Below are 23,378 nucleotides of genomic sequence, written 5' to 3' on the forward strand. Positions count from 1 at the left end.
AGCCCCAAGTCTTTCTCACGGTCACTGCTTCCTAGGAGAAAGTTCCCCCATCCTATAAGCAGGGTCTGCATTCTTTGTTCCTAGATGGATAACTTCACATTTGGTCACATTAAAACACAGATTAGTTGCTTGTGTCCAGCTTACCAAGTGATCCAGATCATTCTGTATAGTGACCTGTCATATTAATTGTTTACTACTCACCCAGTCTGTTGTCATTTGCTAACTTTATCAGTGATGACTTTATGGTTTTATCACTGATAAAAAGGTTAAATAATATAAGGCCTGATATAAGATAATAATATATATAAATAATTAAATAATATAAGAACTGATCCCTGTGGGACCCCACTGGAAACACACCCACTCAATGATAAATCCCTGTTTACAGATACAGTTTGGGACCCACGTTGACCTGTAACCCCAACCTGATCTGAGTTTGGAAGATTAGATTATATATCATGTGTTAAGGCATATTAAAATGCTTGAAGATAGCAAAATAGAAGCTATTGGAGCTGTAATGCAAGACATGCAAGCAGATTTACATAAGAATCTGTGTAACAACTAAAGTGGGCTTAAAAATAAGCTGAGGCCTGGTGGGCCTGTTAGTAGTTATGATAGCCTATGTAGCAAAGGAGTTAGCATGGCTGCTAAACCAAACATTATAGGATTTCACAATAGTTAGCAGCATGTATCTTGGGATACCAAAGGACACCACTGAAGCTGGAAATAATGGATTTCTAGGGGCTTTGTGGGGATTTGTAACATGGAGTAACCACATTCATGTATTGAAACCACTGAAAAAAGAATGACACAAAAAGAGATAATGCTAGCGACCAGAATGTAAATTATAGGCCCCAGAATGACAAATATGGGTAATGGGCTGAGACCTAAATCAAAAATGGTCCCAGAAGTGTGGGGGACATAAGGAAAAGGGTATAACAAGATGTTTTCAGATAAAGATACTACCTCACCTACCTCATCATTTTTATAAAAAGTTGGTCAGAGCAATGCCTAGTTGGGACATCGGGATGACAGGATGGTGGAAACCAGATCATCACTGTCCATTTCTGGTGCTCTCCACATACTGGTCTCTTCATCTTTATCTCTAACAGTCTCCATAAAATTGAGAGTATGTGAGACTTGGGGGTGGTTTATCTATCCATCTATCTATCTATCTCTCTAAATATATGTGTGTGTGTTTGTATAATTATGCTTATGCTTGGATTTATTTGGATTTTAAATACATTTTAGCAAAGTCTTCCTCTTCCTATTTGTGTGATTCACCAATCTCGCTTGATAATAACCTTAGGTAGCTCCCTGAGTAAGGAACCTGTTATTAGTGACCTGTGCAATTTGCACCCTGAACTTATCAAAGGCTACACCTGTCAGGTAGCTAGTTTTTAATTCATAACCAAGATGACATTATTTGTTAACAAAACTTGTAATCTCACCGAAAAGGGACATCAAGTTAATTTGACAGGATCCATTTTCCATAAACCCATGTTGTTTGGCATTAATTATATTATATTCATTTAATTCTCTATTAATTGAGTCCTGTATCAAAAGTTCTATAATTTTGCCTGGAATCAATATCAGTCTCACAGGCCTATAATTACCTTCAAGGGTTCTCCAACTGGGGGCCGTGACACCTCAAAGTGTTATGAAGGTATTATGTTAAGGGTTGCGAGCTGTTAGCCTCTGACCCCAAACCCTGCTTCGCCTCCAGCATTGATAATAGTGTTCAATATGAAAAAAAATGTGTTTTAATTGGTAAGGGTGATCACACTCAGAGACTTGATGTGTGAAAGGGACCACCAATAGAAAAGTTTGAGATCCACTGACCTAGGTCATGCTCTTTACCCTTTTTTAAATATTGGCACAACATTAGCTTTCTTCTAGTCTTTTGGAGCTTCTCCAGTGTTCCAAGAGTTATTGAAAACCAATACTAATGATACAAGAAGCTTCTTGGCCACTTCTTTTAAAACTCTTGGTTGCAAGTTATCCAGACCTGATTATTTTAAAATATCTAAAAGTAGCTGCTGTTTAACATTCTTCTGGGTTTCTGCTTCATCATCAGCCTTATCCTCATGTGATATGACTACATTATCTGACTGTCCCAAATACAGAATAAAAATACACAGTGAACATTCTGTTTTTCTGCATTGCTACTGACAATTCTACCATTTCCATCTAGCACTGGACCAATACCATTTTTAGGATTCTTTTTGTTGCTAGTATGCATTACAATTCCTTCTAATTGTCCTTAATTCTGCTAGCAATAGATTTCTCCTTGTATGCTTTTGCTTCCCTTACCAATTTTCCACAATTCCTGACTTCACATATATACTTATTCTTATCACATAACCTGTCTATCCACTTGTTATAATATATATAATAACAAGTGGATAGACAGGGTATGTGATTGCTCTCTCTCTCTCTCTCTCTCTCTTTCTCTCTCTAAATATTTTTAATGTTTATAGCAGCCTTCACTTCCCCTTTTAGCCAGGTCGGTTTACTTTTTAACTGCTGCAGCCTTCATCTTTCTTCTTTAAACCCCCTGCTAATAAAGCAGGAGATGAATTAATTATTAATTATTATTAATAATAATCACATTATTATTACATGTTTATTATTATAGCATCCAAAGGCCCATTCAGGTCACAAATACAGACACACTCCCAGCTCCAGAAAGCTGACAGTCTAAAAGACTCAAGAACAGATGCAGGATTGGAGAGGGGAGAAATAACAGAAGCAAATTCACATGGCGCTGATTGGTGCAATTTCCTGTTTTATCATTACTATTTGTTTGAGTAGGGGGAGGGCTGAGTGAGGGGGAATGGCAGGATTGGGGCGGGGAGGTTGGTCAAAATAAAGAGAGGAAGGAAGGGGCAGAGGCAGAGCTCCTCATCTGCCAAGCTATTTGCTCTCAGGTGTTTTTCCAGAATCACAACAGAGCGGAGTCTCAAGGAGGGATTCGAAGGAGAATCAGGTGTTGGCTGCACAGATTTTTTCGGGGACTTTTCTCCATGCGGAAAGTCAGCCTGGGAGAAAATGCAAAGGTAAAGAGTTAAAGATGTTTTCCCTAATCCAAGTATTTGTAACAATTCTCTTTAGGAAGAGCCTGTGGTAGGTGTGGTGCCAGCCAGTTATTATTCTGAGCTATATGCCCCTTGCCTTGTGCTTGTTCCATTAATTGACTGTGTCCCAAGAATCAAGTAAACTTGTTTCCAAGGAGTCTTCCCCCTACTGACAGCACTGATGGGCATAATGTGTGCTAAACATCCTGCTACCGCAAGAGAGGGTCATGGCCTACTCAGGAAGCCCTAAGATCTGCCTCTACCACTAATGATCATGGTCTAGGCAGGAAACCCCAAGGTCTATTAGTAGAAGAACTGTCAATATTACAGGTGGTGCTGAGGTAATTCCTCTTGTACAACAGCTGATCTGAGTGAGACAACCTGGTTCTAGTGACATGTCCTTGTCTCCAGTTGGGCATGTCCTATACTGGGAATTGGTCTTATAATGATCACCTTTGGCACATGGGATTTCTTCCCTAGTTTTTAAAATAAGCTGTCTCTAATGTCTCCCAACTGATGTCTAATACAACACAGAATCTATGAGGGTGAGAAACAGCTTAGATACATACAGTTTGTACAGCAGTTTTTCTTCCCGCACCAGAGATGGGGGTTAGCCAATGATCTGAGGCTGTGGTAAACCTGACGTCGGGAGGGGGCTCATCACTCATATATGGTGATGTTTGTTGCTTTTGAGTTTTATTGGATGTTTTAGCTTCATACATTCACAGATAAAACCACTGATAATAACTAAAAAGGCAGATGGGTTTGCTATTGGTTCCTTCCCGCAGCTGATGCCAGTCTCTGAATCTATATATTTCCCTTCCACTGCTTTGTTCTCACTTGTCAGACACAGAGGAGCCCTGGCAGGTGCTTGCTTAGGTGCAACCAGTGCAGTGAGTGGGGGAACAGCAAGTCAGGCTGGCAATGAAGGGACATCTCTCCACTCTGGTGCTGTGGCTTCTTCTCCTCACAATTCAGGACATAGCAGGTAAGTCTCCTCTGTGTTTCACCAGGGGAGCTGGGTTAACTGGAAGTTAGGGTGGTGACTTTTACTGTCAACTCTTTACCATCGGTACAAGGCTTGGACTTTTCCTTTTGGGATTGGATCTTGCCACTGTTACCGAGGCTTTTGTTACCTTGAGATTGAACTATTGCAATGACCTCTGTGTGGGGCTGCACCTTAAAACTTTTCCGAGAATAAAGCTGGTGCAAATGGCAGCGACTTACTGAGCGGGGCATCTGGCTAGGAGCATGTTACAGCCGTGCTGCAGGGTCTGCACTGGCTGCCCAGCTCTGTGTGGAAGTTAAGGTGTTGGTGATGATTTATAAATTCCTAAATGGCCTGGGACGGGCCTCCCTGAGGGATCACCTCTCTACCCATGCTGTACTGTCACATCTGTCATCAGAAGGTTTGCCTGAGCTGGTTCCCCCTTTTATAAAGGAGAGAGTTGGCTGGTAGGGTGCTCTCTGTGAGGGCTCCAGGATGCTGGAACTTGATCTACTCTTTGGGTCAAAATAGCCCAAATTAGGTGACCTTCTGGGCACACTGCAACAGACACTTGTTTGGGGAGGGGGTGGGAAGGACTGACGCCATGCGTCATAATGAGAAATGGGTGGGAAGTAGTTTATATAGGTGTCTGTCTGGCTGAGATCCTGTTGAAATGGTCACTTAATGTGGCACGGATTTGAGTGTGTTATCAATGCGTCCGGGTGCCCAGAGCCTTGGCTGGGGATCACTTTAGTATTTTAAATCCAAACAAATACGTCAATAATTTGGGATCCAACAGAAATGTTTGTTTGGTCCAGAATCCAACAGCTCCAAGGGCCAAGTCCTGGCTCCTAACTCCCTCATTCACTCACTGAAACCAGTAGAAGTTTTGCAAGTTTGAGGTGAGCAGGATTTATCTAAATAAACCCAGAGGTGATTCCTCCCTCACAGGTGTGTGTGTTTGTGTGTGTTGGGGTGCAGTGTGCAATGCCCTGTGCCCTTGGGGGTACTGGAAGCTCTGCCAGCAGGAAGATCTATCCAGCAGGAGCCCTGCCTCCCTCCCCCAGGGCTTCTGCTGGAGCAGAGAAGCTTTGAATCCTAGCTGGAGTCTAGAGAAGCCCGACCAGCACAAGCGGCATGGCAGAGGTGCTTCATCAGGGCCTCTCATGGCCACATTGGTTTCATTCCCTCAAGGCCGCCCCTGCCCAGTTTCAGGGCCACTCTCATTTCTCCAGCACAGAGGGGGCTGAAGGCTCCTTGCTATCCAGTGTCCCAGCTGCAGGCAGACTTAACACCAGTGGGGGGAGAGGGGGCGGGGCAAGCAGACCATGGGTTACAGCAGCATGTGATGGGGCAATTCATGGTGTGAATCGGGCCCAAAGACTCCAAAACTGATTAAAAATAAGGTCCCAATCTAATGTGGGCCCAGATACAGTTCAAATAATACAGTGACTGGAACCTGCTAGGCTGGTGTTAACAGCACGAGAATGATCCATGTGTCTGGCAGGGCAGTGAACTGCTCCTCAGTAGCTGGGTCACGGGAACCCGATGTGCTGCTGCGCCAGCCTGAGAAACTGACCCTGACCTTCATAAACAGCAAGATCAGTCTCAATTATTGTCTTCGAGAAAAACCTGCCCTGATGTATATTTCACAGACAGCTCAGTCACTGTGTGGTGAGTAGGGGGCTGGAACCCAGAAAATCCTGAGTAAACTGACTGTTCATCAGGTTACTTGGAGTTTATATTTCAAATTCTCAAGAAGTTCATATATAATGTGCTGGGGTTAGAGCCCATGACACAGCTGTGCATGACCAAAAGGCAGAGAATTCTATAGTGACCCCTGGTGAGGGATAAAGGACTGTGCAGTTATTTGTGGATAGTGTCCTATAATGATGCCAAGCACATGTTCAGCTCAATGGATTTTTGTTGGACTGAGGAACATATGTGCATCATCCTCTAGAAAGTTTTTGTTTTCTTTAGGAAGTTTGAGTATGTTTCACATGATGCAGACAGAGTGAGGCAGGGGTGTATGCAATGTAGGGGATATCACCATGTAGCTACTTTTTCCTTTCCCTCAGTGCCCCAATCCTCCTCCCTGAGTCCCGAGTAGAGGCCATGTCAGTCTTTGCCAGAAGATCGTGTTTCACAATTATTGGCCTATTTAAATTGTGTGGAAAAACAAATTTGTACAATGATGTGGGGTGCAGGCAAACAAATGAGAAAATATCAGGGATGGACAAAAGCCACGAGTTTCATTCCCAGACCCAGATGTGAACTTCCCCAGGGTTCAGGGTGCTGCATTTGGGTCATTATTCCAAGTTGGGCCACAGAATTAGTGGAAATATAAGATTGTTATTCTCAGGGTTGGATTTACACCTTATGCACCTCTAGGCACAGCATCTTCAGCGCCCTATCCCCTCCCCATGTGGCCCTGCCTGGAGCCCCCCTCCCACATCCCCATGTGGCCCTGTGCCCCCCAGCAGCCCTGTGTGGCCCACTCTGCCTCCTGACTTGGCTCCAAGAAGGCTGCTGTAACTTTTCACTTGAGGAAAAAATGCATTGTCATAAATATAAAGGGAAGGGTAACCACCTTTCTGTATACTGTGCTATAAAATCCCTCCTGTCCAGAGGCAAAACCCTTTCACCTGTAAAGGGTTAAGAAGCTAAGGTAAGTAACCGCTGGCACCTGACCCAAAATGGCCAATGAGGGGACAAGATTCTTTCAAATCTGGAGGTGGGGGAACAAAGGGTTGGTCTGTCTGTGTGATGCTTTTGCTGGGAACAGATCAGGAATGCAGCCTCACAACTCCTGTAAAGTTAGTAAGTAATCTAGCTAGAAAATGCGTTCGATTTTCTTTTGTTTAATGGCTTGTAAAATGAGCTGTTCTGGAGGGAATGTGTATTCCTGTTCTTGTGTCTTTTTGTAAGTTAAGGTTTTGCCTAGAGGGATTCTCTCTGTTTTGAATCTGATTACCCTGTAAGGTATTTACCATCCTGATTTTACAGAGGTGATTCTTTTACCTTTCCTTTAATTAAAATTCTTCTTTTAAGAACCTGGTAGACTGTTCATTGTTCTTAAGATCCAAGGGTTTGGGTCTGTGTTCACCTGTACCAATTGGTGAGGATATTATCATCAAGCCTTCCCCGGGAAAGGGGGTGTAGGGCTTGGGGGAGATATTTTGGAGGAAGACATCTCCAAGTGGGCTCTTTCCCTGTTCTTTGTTTAAAACTCTTGGTGGTGGCAGCATGTGGTTCAAGGACAAGGCAAAGTTTGTACCTTGGGGAAGTTTTTAACCTAAGCTGGTAAGAATAAGCGTAGGGGGTCTTTCATGCAGGTCCCCACATCTGTACCCTAGAGTTCAGAGTGGGGAAGGAACCTTGACATGCATCCACAACCCGCCTGCTAGGTGTTTGCTGCTGCCCGCCAGACCAGTCAGTCTCAGCCTGCTCAGGCTGTTCTGGCACCACAGTGGCCTCTGGTGGCCAATAGGCAGAACCGCAGCACCTTTTTTGCAGAAAAATAAATTCTGCCTCCCTCAGACAAGAATTCTGCACGTGCTGCAAATGTCACATAAGGGGAGGGGGCATGACGTGAAACAACATGAGACAAGGGGCTTGTGGGGCGTCTTGGCAGGGAGCGGGGCAGATAGGAGGCTCCCTCCCAAGAAATCCTGAGCAGTGCAGGCAGGGGGGAGGGATAGCTCAGTGGTTTGAGCATTGGCCTGCGAAACCCAGGGTTGTGAGTTCAATCCTTGAGGGGGCCATTTGGGGCAAAAATTGGGGATTGGCCCAGCTTTGAGCAGGGGGTTGGACTAGATGACCTCCTGAGGTCTCTTTCAACCCTAATCTTCTATGATTAGCAGCAGTAGGGCAGTAAACTGCCCCAAAATACCTCAAATTGCAACTGCTAACCCCCCCCGCCCCCAGGCAACTTACAGCTAGAAAATCTCATACTTGGCAACCTTCAGTGCCCCTACAATGCCAGAACCCCATGGCACGTGCCTACTTTGCCTAACTGGAAATCCAGCCCTGGTTATCCAGAGAGGGGCTGATGGTTGCCATTAGGGAGTCCTCAATCCAAAGACAATCACAGACCTCATGAAAGCCAATGGCTAGGCCAAGCACTCTCTTTTAGGCTCAACAGATAGAGCAATCAAGATCCTTTATGTAGTTGAACAATGCTGGCTCTGATGCGACTCAACTGAGAGTGCCAATTCAGGACAAATTGCTTAAATCAGGGCGGTTACAGCCCAAGGCTGGGGTTTCTGTGCATACCAAGGCAAACCAAATGAGCCAAACAAAGAAGACTTTGGTTTCACCCTACTGGCTAACCATAAGTCACACAAGCAATTCCCTTAGACACTCCAGTTTCCCAGTATCACCACCAGTGCCACTTGTTATGGGGGAAAATGATATGAAACCAATACCCCAGTAAAAGAAAAGAGGTTCTCTCGATCCCAAAGGACCAAGCCCCAGACCCAGGTCAATATACAAATCCGATCTGACCCACAAATCACGCTGTTGCCAAACCTTTAAAATCTAAAATCTAAAGGTTTATTCATAATAGGAAAAAGATATAGATGAGAGCAAGAATTGGTTAAATGGAATCAACTACATACAGTAATGGCAAAACTCTTAGTTAAGGCTTGTAGCAGTGATGGAATAAACTGCAGGTTCAAATCAAGTCTCTGGAGTACATCCACAGCTGGGATGGGTCATTCAGTCCTTTGTTCAGAGCTTCCATTTGTAGCAAAGTCCTTCCAGAGGTAAGAAGCAGGATTGAAAACAAGATGGAGGAGCTGCAGCAGTCTTTTATAGTCTTTTGTCATGTGGACTCTCTTTCTTTGCTCCAGAAACAAGCATTGGGGCACACGGCAAGAAAAAACCTTGGCGATCTGTCCATAGGCAGGTCCCTGCATACCTTGCTGAGCCACAAGGTGTATCCGCCTTTTTTCAATGGGTCAGTTGTATAGCTGATGGTCCTGAATGGGCTATCCAGCAGGCTAGGCAGAGCTGACACCAACTTGTCTGGGGTGTTCCCCAGAAGCATAGCACAAGTTTGAAATACAGACAGTATAGAGCCAATATTCATAACTTCAACTACAAAATGATACACATATACAGAGAGCATAATTATAATCAGCCAATCATAACCCTCCCATAGACACCTCACACGACAACCTTCGTACAATATTTGATGCAAATATATAACAGAGGTTGCAACAGCGATCTATACGGTTACAGATTCTGTCAATAACGTCACAGTAGTTAAAACAGCTGCAGACAGCGGGGGCTACTGCCAAAGGCACTGGGCACATGGCAGGGCAGAGCTAAGCCAGGGGTTTCCCTTGTTCCCAATGCAGGGGCTAGGATGCTGGCGTCAGACTGTCTGAGGGAGAAGCCAGTAGAAGGAGTTGTGACCGGGATCCTGGAAGGGAGCAAAGAAACAAAGCCTGCTGGAGCTCGCTGGAGGGGCAGGCTGGGGGATTTCTGAAGAAGGAAACTGCCGGCTGTTGTTAGGTTTTACTGTGTACAGGGAAACAGGACTCTGTGTGCTCGTAGCTAGAGCAGCGTTACAGCCTTGGGTCCTGCCACAAGCGAACATTGCTGAGTTAACTCCATTGAAAAAAAGCCCCCTTTTTCCTAGTGCAGACCAGGCCCAAGGGGTTTCCTTTGGGACTGGATTGAACAGAGCGGCACCTGGATAACCTTCCTTGTGGATTACAGCAAAAGAAGTGTTTTATATTTGTTTGGCATTGAAGAAGCGGGATGGTCTGGTCACATACTAGTGTGAACTGCACTCTTCGCTGAGCTCCATGGAGGCTCCATAAACACGGTGTCCCTGGCTCAGCCATCCACTGCTGCAACCAGCCTGTTCCAGGGCTCACAGTGGAACTCTGCATGTAGCCGTAACTCCTGGGCATTGTAACGATGCCCATACTTGCTCCCAGTCTCAGGGACAGCCCTGGGTCTTCAAACCCTGTCCTGGGGACCAGTTCTCCCAGCCAGTATCCCAGTGACCACTCCTCACATTTCCTGTTAATTGCCTGTCTCCCAGCAGCCAGCTTTCCCTCTCCACAACCCCCAGAGATGCAAACAGCTCTAGAGACAACTGAGGACAGCGGGGGGGAGTCAGAGCTGGCTACTGGGGGACAAGTCAATGGCAGGGAGTGGAGCGGAGAGTCTGCTGCTCATCTGGGGAAGGAGCAGCCTGTACTTGCAGGGTAGAGAGGCCAGGTAGAAAGGGGAGAAGAGGAGGGACGAAGAGCCCAGGGGACGCAGGCGGGAAGAGATCAGCCGGGGGGCTGGAACAATTTGTATAGTGGGGGTGCTAAAAGCATGTAGGCAAACTGTAAACCCTGTATATGATGGAAACCACTTCACGCCAAGGGGTGCGGAAGCGCCCCCAGCAGCCCTAGTTCCAGCACGTATGGAGACCAGCGGAAGAGAGAAACGTGTAGGAAGCAACTTTCCTTTTAAGCACCACTTTCCTCTTCTGAGTGTTGGAGCCTGTGGCACTAGTGTCCGTATGGGGGCGCTGATTTCAGTCCAAGAGAGGCCACTGCGGTTTAGCAAATCCTGTGCCCAGTCGATTTAGCTGAATCCCCATGAGCTGCTCTTGGCCTGAGACTGCAGGGCCCACACAGGGATGTCACCTGTCTCACTGGGGCAGGTCGGGAGAGGAAGCTCCGGTGGGGAGCACTATTGCCAAGCGCCACAGATCAAAAACCATGAGACTATAAAAATCATCCACTCTTGCTTCTCAGTCTGTCTTTGGACTGTAGATCCCCCCTCTACGCCTCTGCCAGCGCGGGGTGAGAATCGCAGGCTGAAAAGTCACCCTTAGTGCACCCGAACTGCACGACTCCCCCTGGCTGCTCAGCTGGAGACTGCGCTTACCCTCCCCTCACCCCTGAGACCGGGAACTGCCGTCCATTGCCCAGCACTGCCTTCGCTCTCCCTCCTGGTTCAGTTCCTCCGACAGATGAAGGGCAGGCTGGGAAAGAGCTTGACAGCCACTGAGCTAATTCATATAGCATGGTTCACGCTCACACACAGAACTTCTGTTACTGTTCAGGGGTGAATTACAGACAGAGATACTGGAGACCTTCACACTGACATCAACCACTCACATCAGCTATAATGTCACTGTAAACACAACAGGATTGATTTAGTCTTTTGCAAACAGCAACACTTCCCTGCCCCCTGCCCCCAGACTTCTCTTCCTGAAACTGGGAAGCACTGTCCCCATACTAGAGCCCCCTCCCCTCTCCTCCCCATCTCTCCTGCCCCTCCCACTCCTGACCCCATCCCCTCCCTACTCCAGACTCCACTTCCCCTCCCCAATACTCCCTCCTGTCCCCCTGCTCCAGGCTACCTCCACTCCCTCCCCTCCTCTGCGCCACACCCCTCCCCTCCTCACCCTCTTGCTGCCCTGCTTCAGGCCCCCTGCATCCTTCCCCTACACATGATCACCCTTCCCCACACCTCCCTCCTCCTTCCCCACTTATAAGAGTCCATCTTCTCCCCATGCCTCCTTCTTTCCCCCTCTCTGCTCTCCCCCTTCCCCTCTCTCCCTCCTGCCCTGATTCCTCACCCCCTCCTCACTTCTTAATCCTGTCCCTCACTCCAGACCCCCTCCTCTCTCCACCTCTCCATGCAGACACCCTTCTCTAAACCCCTTCTCCTCCCCTCCCTCCTTCCCCCTGCTCCATAACCTCCTCCAACCCCATGCTCCCTGTTCTACCTCCAGATCACCCTCCGCTCCATCTCCACTCCTCCCTCCTGCCCCAATTTCAGATCCTTGTCCCCTCTCCTACACTCCCTGCTGACCCTCTCTCCTGCTTCCCTGTTAAACCCCACTGCAGACACCCCCCCCACTTCTCCCTTCCACACCCCTCTGACCTCCCTCCCACCCTCCACTCCAGACCCTCCTCCCTCTGTCCCTCCTGCCCCCGTTACAGACTCTCTCCCTTCCCCACCCTCTTTTCTCCCCTTGCTCCAGAACCCCCTCCCGACCCTTCCCTCCGGCCGACTCAACGTCTTTACCCCAGTCCCTTGCAATCCTTGAATCTGCCTCCTGTCCCTGCAGTGCCCTGCTCCCCTCACTCTCCCCAGCCTCCTTTCACAGGGTCTCTGCTGCCCACCATGGTCCCGGGGTCCTCTCCAGCCCCCTCAGCCACACAGAGACAGCCGTGTTCCCAGTGGGCTTTAGTGAGAAGTGGCAGCCAGCTTTACTCAGAGCGGCCATATGTCCACATGCCGACAGACTGTAGGGAGATGGCGGCATCTCGCTGACTTCAGCCCCAGTGACAGTGACAGGAGATGGCGCCATTTGGAATAAGGGAAACTCCGTGAGTTGGCGCCTTTCATCGTGTTCTCATGAGACAGGTAAAAACTCCCCAAACCACCAGAGTGGGGATAAAATAGGGAGAGCTACAGCACTGACAGCCCCGAGCATGAGGCTCTGAGATGTGGGAAGGTGGCGCCATGAGGCAGCTCTGGGCATGTCCCATTCTCCTGGCTCTGGGCGCGGATCCACTGCTGGCGGGCGCGGACTCTGCTGTTATAACGCTGGGGAGGGGGCTCCCTGCTCACTCTGACCTGCTCTGTGTCTCTCTTTGAAGGTGCCAATGAGCTGAGGCTGGCGGATGGAGGCAGTCCCTGTTCTGGGAGAGTGGAGGTTAAACACCAGGAGCAGTGGGGGACAGTGTGTAGTGATCGCTGGGACATGGAAGATGCTGCGGTTGTCTGTAAGCAATTGGGATGTGGAGCTGCTGTCGGTGCCCCTGGCTGGGGTCATTTTGGAGCAGGATCTGGACCAATTTGGCTGGATAAAGTTGCCTGTGCTGGTACCGAGTCTGCTCTCTGGCACTGTAGGAACAGTGGATGGGAAATAAATTACTGTGTTCATGACTATGATGCTGGAGTGACCTGTTCAGGTAAGAATCAGCCAGCTCAGTCCTGAAAGGCAAATCCCCTCAGACAAAAGGACTTGAACCCAGAGGGCATCATGTGCCTGTGACCCTAGTGAGAGATGAACAAATAACAGAGCAAGTCCTGTCATTATTGTTATTACTGAGCTGTAATTATTACTGTTCAAGACACTGGCCACCGAGGATCCCCCTGTGTGACTGTGAAGCATTTTCATTATCTCATCTCCAGTTGTTTCCATGCCACATATTTCCTTTCCCTTTTCCTTTCCCTCAGAATGGGTCTAAAATGCAGATAGGACAGAAAATGAAAAATGAAAATGTCACTTAGGCTCCTAAGTCGCTGCGGCACTTTTAAAAATGTTACATTCATGCCAAAATCCAGACCCAGACAGCCAACTGCAGAAGTACAGAGGATGGAGCATTTATGTAGCCCCTTTGCCACCCTCATAGGGTGATGGAGGAATGGGCAGATTCTCCCAGCTTGGCCACAATTAGATTTAGCCGAGAGCACTCCCCCGTCTGCTCTGTTACTTCTCACATTTTGGACCAACCAGTAATAGAAAATTTCAAAATCTGTGATACCCTGTAGATCTAGCATAGCATAGAGGGCTCAGCCAAACATAAAACTCTACCCTACACAGCACAGGAATATCATATTGTGGAGGCATTTACTGTGACTGAATAGTTAACATTACAACTACAGACCCATGATGTTTTATTTTTAACTCCTCTCTTTTTAACATTTAGTAGGAATAATATCATCACTAAGCCTCCTCTTCCCTGGATAGAGGTGCAGGGCCAGCTCAAAGGGACAAACCCAGGATTCCTTACTCAGGCAATCAGCCAGTGACTGTAATGTGAGTTTGCTTTGTACAAGCTGAGTAGAAGCAGAATGAAGGATGCAGGATTGGGCCCATTCAGAATTATTCCAGAAATAACCAGCCAGCCGTCAACAAACTAGCCTTGTGCACTAGATATCAGTGAGAACAAACTCATATTGTAAGAGAGACGTTTCTGCACCAAGCGATTTTTGAGAGATGCTGTCCTGACAGAATACTAGAAAACTTTCGTCTTCTGATATGCAGTGTTGCTGTAGCCGTGTTAGTCCCAGGATATTAGAGAGACAAGGTGGGTGAGGTAATATCTTTTATTGGACCCGTTTCTGTTGGAGAGAGACAAACATTTGATCTGAGAGAGAAGAGCTGTGTGTAAGCTGAGAAGCTTGTCTCTTTGACCAACAGGAGTGGGTCCAATAAAAGATATTACCTCACCCATCTTGTCTCTCTCAACCCCTTCTCGTCCAGCTTTCACTTTTCATTTCTGGTTGGATTAATACCAAACTTTGCCAAAACATTCTCCTCTGCCAAGGTCCCTGCCTCAGTCAGTGCACAGGCTGGATGGTGCCCAGGGAGTGAATCAGGGCCGCACTGTGACAGAGGCTGTTATCTGTAGGCCCACAGCCTCATTGGTTGCAGAAGCAGCATCACCATCATCGGTGATCCCTCCATTCGAGGATGATCTCTACCACAGATTTACAGATGGGTCCTGAGATGACTCAGGAGTCTGATCCTGGAACCAGAGATCTGCCCGCAGTACATACTGATGTTGCCTGACGGGTCAGCTGCCTGCTGGGAGAAAGTTCTTTTTCTTTCCTTCCTTCCCTCTCTCTTTTCAACTTCGAGGGCAAGGCATTTCTCCTCAAAGCGGGCCACTGCCTGTTGGAGGATGTGGAATTACTGAGATCGGTTGGTTGCTTGCTCCTCCCAGCTTGTGATGAGTTTTCTTGAGATACACTTTCAGTGTCTCTTTGCAGGGTTTCCTTTGACTACCACGGGATCTCTGACCATGGGTGAGCTGAGAGTAGAGGGCTTGTTTTGGGAGGTGAGAGTCTGGCATCCGCACACGATGTCCAGCCCAGCGGAGTTGGTGAGTGAGGATCATTGCTTCAATGCTGGTGACATTCGCTTCAATGAGGATGCTGGTGTTAGTGCAGCGATCTTCCCACTTGGTGCAAAGGATCTTCCAGAGGCATCATGGGTGGTGCCTCTCCAGACTCTTGAGGTGCTGTCAATAGGTCACCCAGGTTTTGCGTCTATAAAGGAGTGTAGGAATAACAATTGTCTCGTAGACCTGGATCTTGGTGTCCTCCCCTAGGTCACAGTCTGTGAAAATGCGCCAGAGCAGTTTCCCAAAGGAAGCACTTGCGCACTGGATCCTGTGCTGGATCTCACTGTCAATTTTTGCATTTTGAGAAAGTTGGCTACCGAGGTAACAGAAGTCCTCAACTCTCTCCAAAGTCTGTCCCTCGATGGTGATTTGTGGTGGCCCATGTGCAAGGCCTGAAGCAGGCTGATGGAGCACTTTCGTTTTCTTGATATTGAGTGAGAGTTGTAGGCTTCGGTAAGCTTATGCAAAAAAAATCCAGTGGACCGAAGGTCATTTTCAGTGTGCGTGACAATGACACAGTCATCAGCGTTTTGAAGATCAGTAATGGCAACCCTGAGGACTTTAGACTTTGAGCGGAAATGTCAAAGATTAATAAACAGCCTATTCATTTACATTGAATGTCAACTCCAGTGGGGAGGAGGTCTTTATCAAGGACCAAAATGACTGCTAAATACATGGAGAACAGGGTTGCAGCAATAACACATCCTTGCTTAACCCCAGTTTTAAAAGGATCCATCTCCAGGCCATTACAGAGAATGGTGGCAGTCATCTCACCATGAAGAAGCCTTAGGCCCTTAATAGATTTTGGAGGGCAGCCAAATCTGGCCATCACCTCTCACTGGGCTTCATGATTGACAGAATCGAAGGCCTTTGTCAAATCAATGAGAGCCAGGTACTGGTTCTGATTTTGCTCGCAAGACATTTCCTGGATTTGGTGGGCAAGAAAGATCATATTGGTTGTCCAGCAGGATGATCTGAAAATACACTGAGATTCCGGCAATATTTCCTCAGCAAGGGGAAGTAATCGGTTTAAGAGGATATGGACAAGAATTTTCCCTGCTGCAGATAGCAAGTCAATGCCACGATAATTTCCACACTCCAACTTATCTCCTTTCTTAAAGATTGTAACAATGCTGGCATTTCTCAAGTCTTCCGGAATCCTTTTCTGATACCAAATTTGAAGAAAAATGAATCTCCTGACAACATAGCTCTGAGGATCATTGGAGCACACAAGCCCCTTCACCGTAAGAAGGTGACGGTCTCTGAAGAGGGGCTGCACAGTGGCAAGATGTGTAACCAATAAAATTATGCTGAAATTATGCTCCTGGCTGCTGTGGGCCAGAGTGGCACCAGGCACTAGAACGGAGATGAGGGAGACTGTATCCACCTATTGGGCCCAGGCAGTGTGAGGAGGAAGCTACCTGAATTGAATGCAGACCAGGGTGGTTGGGGAAAGCAGATGAGGATAAGGATGCAGGGGGAATATTCTGAGTCTGGAGGCTGGTGGATGGAGGGAAAGTGGGACTGGGAGAGAAAGCGGGAGATGGGGACTGGCTGGGCAAGAAGACTGGGACTGGGAGGAGGGGGAAAGAGACTAGGACTGGCTAGACAGGGCAATTAGGACAGGGATTGGGTGGGGAGAGACTGTGACGTGCTGAGCAAGGAGCTGGGGGAGACTGGGACTGACTGGGGGAGGAGTCTGGGACTGGGAACCAATGAGAAGGAACTGGAGGTGGGTGAGGAAACAGACCAGATGAGGAACCGGGGTGTCAGGGGAGTCTAAGACTAACTGGGTGACTAGACTGGAATAAGCAGCCAGGGTGGGGTGTGGGAGACTGAGAGCAGATCTACATGAATATTTAGTGCGTGGCAAGCTGGAGTGTAAATCTACCCTGCACTGTCCTGCCATGCACCGAGTGTCCATGTGGACGGTATAGCTGAGCACTGGGGCCTTGTCTACACTACTGCTTAAGTTGATGTAAGTTACATCGCTCAGGGGTGTGAAAACACCGCCCCCCCCACCCCCAGCAATGTAACTTACATTGACTTAAAGCAGTGTCTTCAGCGCACTATGTCAGCAGAGCTTCTGCCTCTCGATGAGGTGGACTAATTACGTGGACAGGAGAGCGCTCGCCCATCGACATAATGCGTCTTCACCAGACGCGTTAAATCGGCGCCGCTGCACGGATACAGTGGCACTGATTTAGTGTGGGAGCGAAGAGAAGCCCGAGCAGTTCCCTTGTGTGCTTTGATCTCTCCCATTTCCAAGCACTTGGGAACAGTTAGTGCGCAGCAGCAGGCTCCATGTGGACACTGAGTGTGCAGCAGGCTAGTGCGAGGTAAATTTACACCCCAGTTTGACACAAGCTAAGTGTGTGTAGAGAGAAACCCTGAGACTGCATGAGGCATCCAAGGAGAGAAACAGGGGCTTGGGGAAGAGAGGAGAACTCAAGGCAGGGATAAGTGTGAGAAACAGATCAGCTGAGGACCCCAGAGGGGAGGGACAGCACAGAGAATGGGGGGAAATTGGCAGGGGAAGCCAGAGGTGAAGTCTTGGACTGGCTTGTCCAGGAGACTGGGCCTGGGGAGCTTGAGAAGTGGAGACTGGAACTGGGTAGAGAAGAAGAATGGGACTGGGACACAAAAGCAAGGGATGGGGAAGAGACAGGACTGGGACAGGTTGGAGGGGAGGGGGCTGAAGGGGTTAGTCTTAGGAGAAGTGAGGGAGAGGGGTCTGTGACCAATAGAGAACACACTTCTCCAGACCTGGAATGAAACCCAGTATCCCTGAGTTTTGCCATTCCCCTGCTGTCTGCAAATATTTGTCAAACCCTCCAAAAAAATCTTCTGATTCCCCTCTAGTGCTGGTACACGCAGAGGATGACAACCTACTACTGCTGTCAGTTACGCCATTAGCTCAAGTGGCAGAGGTTTGGGTGGCAGATCTAAAGGTTCCAACCCCGCTGACAATCCACGTGGGTGTCAACATGATTCCGCATCTTGGAACTTCTGATTTTTCTGTTTGTTTTTTCAAAAACCTCGGAAATTATGCAGAAAACATTACTTTTAAGGAACATTAATTTTCCAGAGTTGAGCTGTAAAAAATAAGGAAAAGGCAGAATTAAAGTTGTCTTTGCAACTCTAGTTTGGCCCACTTGTGCGTATGCGTTAAGGTACAGTCTTTCATTACCTGATAACATGCTATTTTCTCCCCAGAATAGACAGTGCTCTGAATCAGGGCTGTGGCGTGAAGGAGGTGGTTGTCTGTAGGACCCCTGTCTCATTTGTTGCAGAAACTGTGAAGTGTGCTGTGTGTGAGGCAGGCGATTGCAGAAAGAGAAAGGAGGGTCTCTTGTTAAGGCAGGTGAATGCTGCGCTGGGGAATTGGATTCTATCCCTGCCTCTGCCACAGAGTTTCTATGTGATGCTTGGCAAGTCCCTGAAACCAAATCTTTCACAGGTGGTCATTAATTGTGTGTTCCTCATTTTATGGGTGGCCCCCTTGAGACCATGAGCATCCGATTTGAAGAAGTGCTGAGCACGCACTACTGTCAACTGAAGTCAGTGGGAGCTGTGCTAAACAAGCCTAAGTCCTCTCAAAAGCCAGGACGTGGGTATCTCAAGTTGGGCACCCAAAATCAGTGGACGCTTTTGATACTTTTGGCCATAGAGTGTCTCTGGGCTTTGGTTCCCAATGTGTAAAATGGTGATAATAACAGTTCCCTACCTCCCAGGTGTTGTCAGTTGTTGGCTGTGCGTGTTTTCTCTCTGTGTGTGTTTTCAGCTGTGCGCAGATAGCTGACGCAGCAGGTCTCGATCGAACTGCCCGAGAAGACCACAGACTCGGTTCAGTGGTGAATGCTCGTTCAGGTTTATTGCTGAGAAAGGTCGGTACTAGCTCCCTGGATCAATGTCTACAGTTACACTGGCACATGTAGGCCCCTTACAATGGGCTTGGCTCAGTGAGTGGCGAGACTTTCCACTCCCCACTCACCCCCTGCACCCAGGCCAGAAAAAGCCCCCCCCCCCCCCCCCCCCCCGTGACCTGTCTTTTGTACTGTGATAAAATCAAGTTATGCATTGCCCCTCTGACGTGGCTAGTAACCACCCTTGACCTTGTCCATGTTGGTTTGACCAAAATCTCTCTATCCATCACCCTGCCACCCTGACCTTATCTTTCGGAGGGAGTAAATGTTTTTCTTTCATCATCTTTGGGGAGTGTGTTTACACCATAACCCTGTGTCAGGGGTTCTGGTCCCACCCTTCTGGAAGGTGTTTATGCACGTGCCAGTGCCGAGCACTTCTCATGAGTGTTTGTGGTTTTGCAACACCAACCATGCCTTTGCCAGGTTCATGTTCTGGACAATGGACCCGCACGCACAGTCACAAAAGGGGCTAATGAAGGTTTCGCAGGCAAGTACAAGTCTGGCATTCTGAATGTCTGAGTGCTTCACTTTGTAAACGTTAACTTTCTTTCTGATTCATAGCTGTATAGATTTTAAGGCCAGAAGGGAGCATTAGATCTAGTCTGACCTCCTGGGTAACAAAAACTATAGAATTTAAACCAATTACTCCTGTACTTCATCTGAACTTGTGTTTGGCTGAAGCATATCTTCCAGAAAGGCACCCAATTTTGTTCTGAATACTTCAGGAGGTGGAGAACGTTCTGCTTCTTTTGGTAGTTTATTCCAATGTTTCATCAGTAGTACTTGAAGCATGTATGCCTTGGGTCTAATAGGAATGTGTCTGTCTTTAACTTCCATCCATTGGTTCTTGTTATGCCTTTCCCCACTAGATTGAGAAGACCTTTAGTATGCAGTGTTTTGTCCATGTGAAAGTATCTATAGACTGAAATCAAGACACATCTCGGTCATCTTTTTGATAAGCTAAACAGATTGACCTCCTTAAATCTCTCACTGCAGGCACATTTTGAAGCCCTGGAATCATTATTGTGGATCTTCTCTGCACCCAATCCAATTTTTTAACATCCTTCTTACAACGTGGGCACTAAAAGCAGATGCAGTAGTTGTCTCCCCGGTGCTGTACACAGAGCAAAATTACCTCCCTACTAGAGCTGGTTGGAAATTATCTGGCAAACTAGAGTTTCATTGGAAAATGCCAGTTTGTTGAACTCAACATTTCTCATGAAAGTGAATTGGGGTACAATGAACTTTCTCAAAGCCACAAGCATTGTCTGGTGGAAATGTCCATAGTTCCCTGCCAGGTTCCCTGGTGGCTCCTGTTAGTCCTGCCGTGCAGATTGTCCTGGGGCTGGGTATTCCAGTCTTCTATGATCTGCAGCTCTGCGGCAGCCCCACCATACAGATTGCTCCAGAATTGGAGATCCTAGTCTTTCTAGGGTGTGGGCTCTAGGGCAGCCCTGCCAGTGCTTTCAGGCTCTCTGCCATGGGATAGGAACCTGCAAGCCCTGGAAGCCCCAGCTCTAACCAAGGCTCGGCTCCAGGCTCTGCATCAGGGATCCTGTAAGTCCCGGGATGGGTTCCGGTCTCCCAGGGTCTGTGGCAGCCCTGCCTTGCAGAATGTCCTGGACTGGGCTATTTGCCTATTTAGGCTGCCAGCTGGCCAAGGAGTCTGGAAGCCCAGGGGTCCCCAGTCCAGGGCAGGCCACATGATGAGGCTGCCCCAGAGCCCCAACAGTGGCTCTGAGAAATTGACATGCTTGTTCTGATGTTAACAGTGGTGAAACTCTGCATCTGTTGGGGTTCCTGGGAGCAAATTTCATTTTGGATACACCATGGGCTGGAGTTTCCAAAACAAACTTTTAGCCGGATTTCCAATTCGCAGGAAATTTTAAAATAGTGACATTTCCTGTACACTGGAAATCCTGCATTTCAGCCAGCTGCACTCATTGCTCCCCTCTTTATACATCCAAGGATCACCTTTGCTGTTTTTGCAGCAGCATCACACTGGGAGCTCACGTTCAGTTCTTTGTCTGCTATGATCCCTGCAAAGAACATGGGCTATATCTGTACTTCTGTGAATATTACGTGTACGTCAGTTCCTTTTAGTGCTATTTTCACATTTCCTTCTGGGGTTCAAAGGGCAATCCCCGTCTGAGCTCCCCACATGTCCCAGGACGGCAGACAATGGTTTCATAGAACCCAGTTACTGGTACTTAACTGACAATACAGGTGTCAGAGCTTTTGAGCTTTTGCATCTGCCCAAGCTAAGCACAAGCCCCCTTCCTTGGGATGGGCCCCTGAGGTGGGAAATCTTAAACAGAGAGCCTGGGAATTGTTAACAGGGGAGCCCTGAGGAACAGAGGGGGTGAGGCAGGGTCTGCCGGGAAGGAGACTGAAACACAATCCCCAGAGGCAGGGGTTCCTGGGATAAGCTGAGTCAGCCCAGGTTTTGAGGGAAAAGGTGAGCTTTAGGTAAGGTATAGGCCTGTAGGCCGTCAGTTGCTTTCTTCTTTTCCCTGTGGTTGCTGTTGTCCTATAGATAAATAAAAAATAACACTGTCCTGCATCTGGTACTATTCAATATTTTCATAAATGACTTGGATGATGGAGGAGAGAATACACTGACACAATTTGTGGATGACATGAAGCTGAGAGGGGGGTCACAAGCTCTTTGGAAGGCAGGGTTAAAATTCAAAATCATAGAATCATAGATTCATAGAATATCAGGGTTGGAAGGGACCTAAGGAGGTCATCTAGTCCAACCCCTGCTCAAAGCAGGACCAATCCCCAACTAAATCTAAAATTAAAATGATCTAGATATAATGGAGAATTGGTCTGAAATCAGTAAATTGAATTTCACGAAAGACAAGTGCAAAGCATTAGACTTAGGAAGGGAAAATATGGAATAACTGAGTTGGCAACAGTTCTGCAGAAAATGATCTCAGGGTAAAAGTGGATCACAGACTGAAATGGGTGATGCTGTTGTGAAAAAGGGAAATGTCATTCTGAATTGTATTAACAAGCATGTCATATGTAAGACACAGGAGGTAATTTTCCCACTCTACTTAGCACTGATGTGGCCTCAGCTGGAGTACTGTGTCCAGTTTTGCTCGTCACTGTTTAAGAAAGATAAGGACAAATTGGAGAATGTCCAGAGGAGAGCAACAAACAGAGTAAGAGGTTTAGAAAACATGATCTGTGAGGAAATGTTGAAAGAATTGGACATTTTAAGTTTACAGAAGAGAAGACTGAGAGGTGACCTGATAACAGCCTTGAAATAACTGAAAGATTGTTTCTCAATTGCTGTCCAGATCCACCAAGGGTAGGACTAGACAATCATTTTAGATTTCAGCAAATGAGATTCAAATTAGATATTAAAAAAAACCCTTTCTAACTATAGGGATAATTAAGGACTGGAACAGGGTATTTAGGGAGGTTGTGTAATCCCCATCATTGGTGACTTTGCACAACAAGTTAGACAAACGTCTGTCCGGGTGGCCTAGGTATAGTTAAACCTCCCTTGGTGTGAGGAGATGGACTAGATCACCTCTTGAGGTTCCTTCCAACCCTACATTTCTATTATTCTGTGGTTTTATCAGCTATTCAGACCTGCTGATATGAAAAAAACGTTAATCCCTGATAAATGCCATTTAACATGCTCCTTAGGTACCAATAGATTGGAGAGAGATTAATTGTCTTCAGAGATATGAATAGACATCCTGCTGCTGTCCAAAACCAGAAATGTGTATTGAACACCTCTGCCTTTTCTCCCTCATTATTAACAATTTTACCATCTCCATTTCTCATGGGCTTATAGCATTGTTAGGATTTGTTTGTTTGTTTGTTCCTAATATACTTAAAAAACTCCTTATTTGTCATAGTTCTCCCAGTCACGGATTTTATCCTGATGTCTTTAGCTTCCCTTACCAGTATTCTTCATATAATAACTTCTAATGTATATTGATTTGCTCTAATTCCCACTATTTCCATTTTTTAAAATATATTGCCTTTTTATTTGTATTGCTGCCTTCACTTTGCCACTGACCCAGAATGAGCTTTTAGGTAATGTTTTATACCAGTGGAGCACTCCAACTCCCAAAGCCCCCTTTATAATTTTCAGCCTTCATTGACTTTCTAGGACACATTAAGCCCCAGCTGGTTGGAGGAGACAGTGCCTGCTCAGGACGTGTGGAGATAAAACTTGGAAACACATGGACCACAGTCTGTGATGCACACTTTGATCTGCAAGTTGCCAACGTTATCTGTAATGAACTACAGTGTGGAATAGCTGTATCTACCCCAGGAGGAGGTCACTTTGGAGAAGGACAAGGGTTGATCTTAACTGAAGAATTCCGGTGTGTGGGGAATGAGTCTCTCCTATTCTCCTGTCCCAGGATATCAAAAGTGAATCAGACATGCTCACACACAAATGATGCTGGTGTCATTTGCTCACGTAAGAATTCAGCACAATGTCTTTAAAATCCCAATTCTGTGTATTCTAGGTTAT

General features: G+C 47.1%; 1 protein-coding gene across 1 annotated transcript in view; it reads left to right on the plus strand.

The window, feature by feature from the left end:
- Positions 1-4,001: 4,001 nt before the first annotated feature.
- The window catches only part of LOC144268868 (antigen WC1.1-like), a 40,672-nt gene continuing 21,295 nt past the window's right edge, over positions 4,002-23,378 (plus strand). The window contains exons 1-3 of the mRNA XM_077824152.1: positions 4,002-4,065; positions 12,693-13,007; positions 23,010-23,329. Coding sequence (XP_077680278.1) covers positions 4,002-4,065; positions 12,693-13,007; positions 23,010-23,329 — 699 coding nt within the window. The remainder of the gene's footprint in view (positions 4,066-12,692; positions 13,008-23,009; positions 23,330-23,378) is intronic.

The sequence above is a fragment of the Eretmochelys imbricata genome, chromosome 1, assembly GCF_965152235.1.
Source record: "Eretmochelys imbricata isolate rEreImb1 chromosome 1, rEreImb1.hap1, whole genome shotgun sequence".
NCBI classification, from domain to species: Eukaryota; Metazoa; Chordata; order Testudines; family Cheloniidae; genus Eretmochelys; species Eretmochelys imbricata.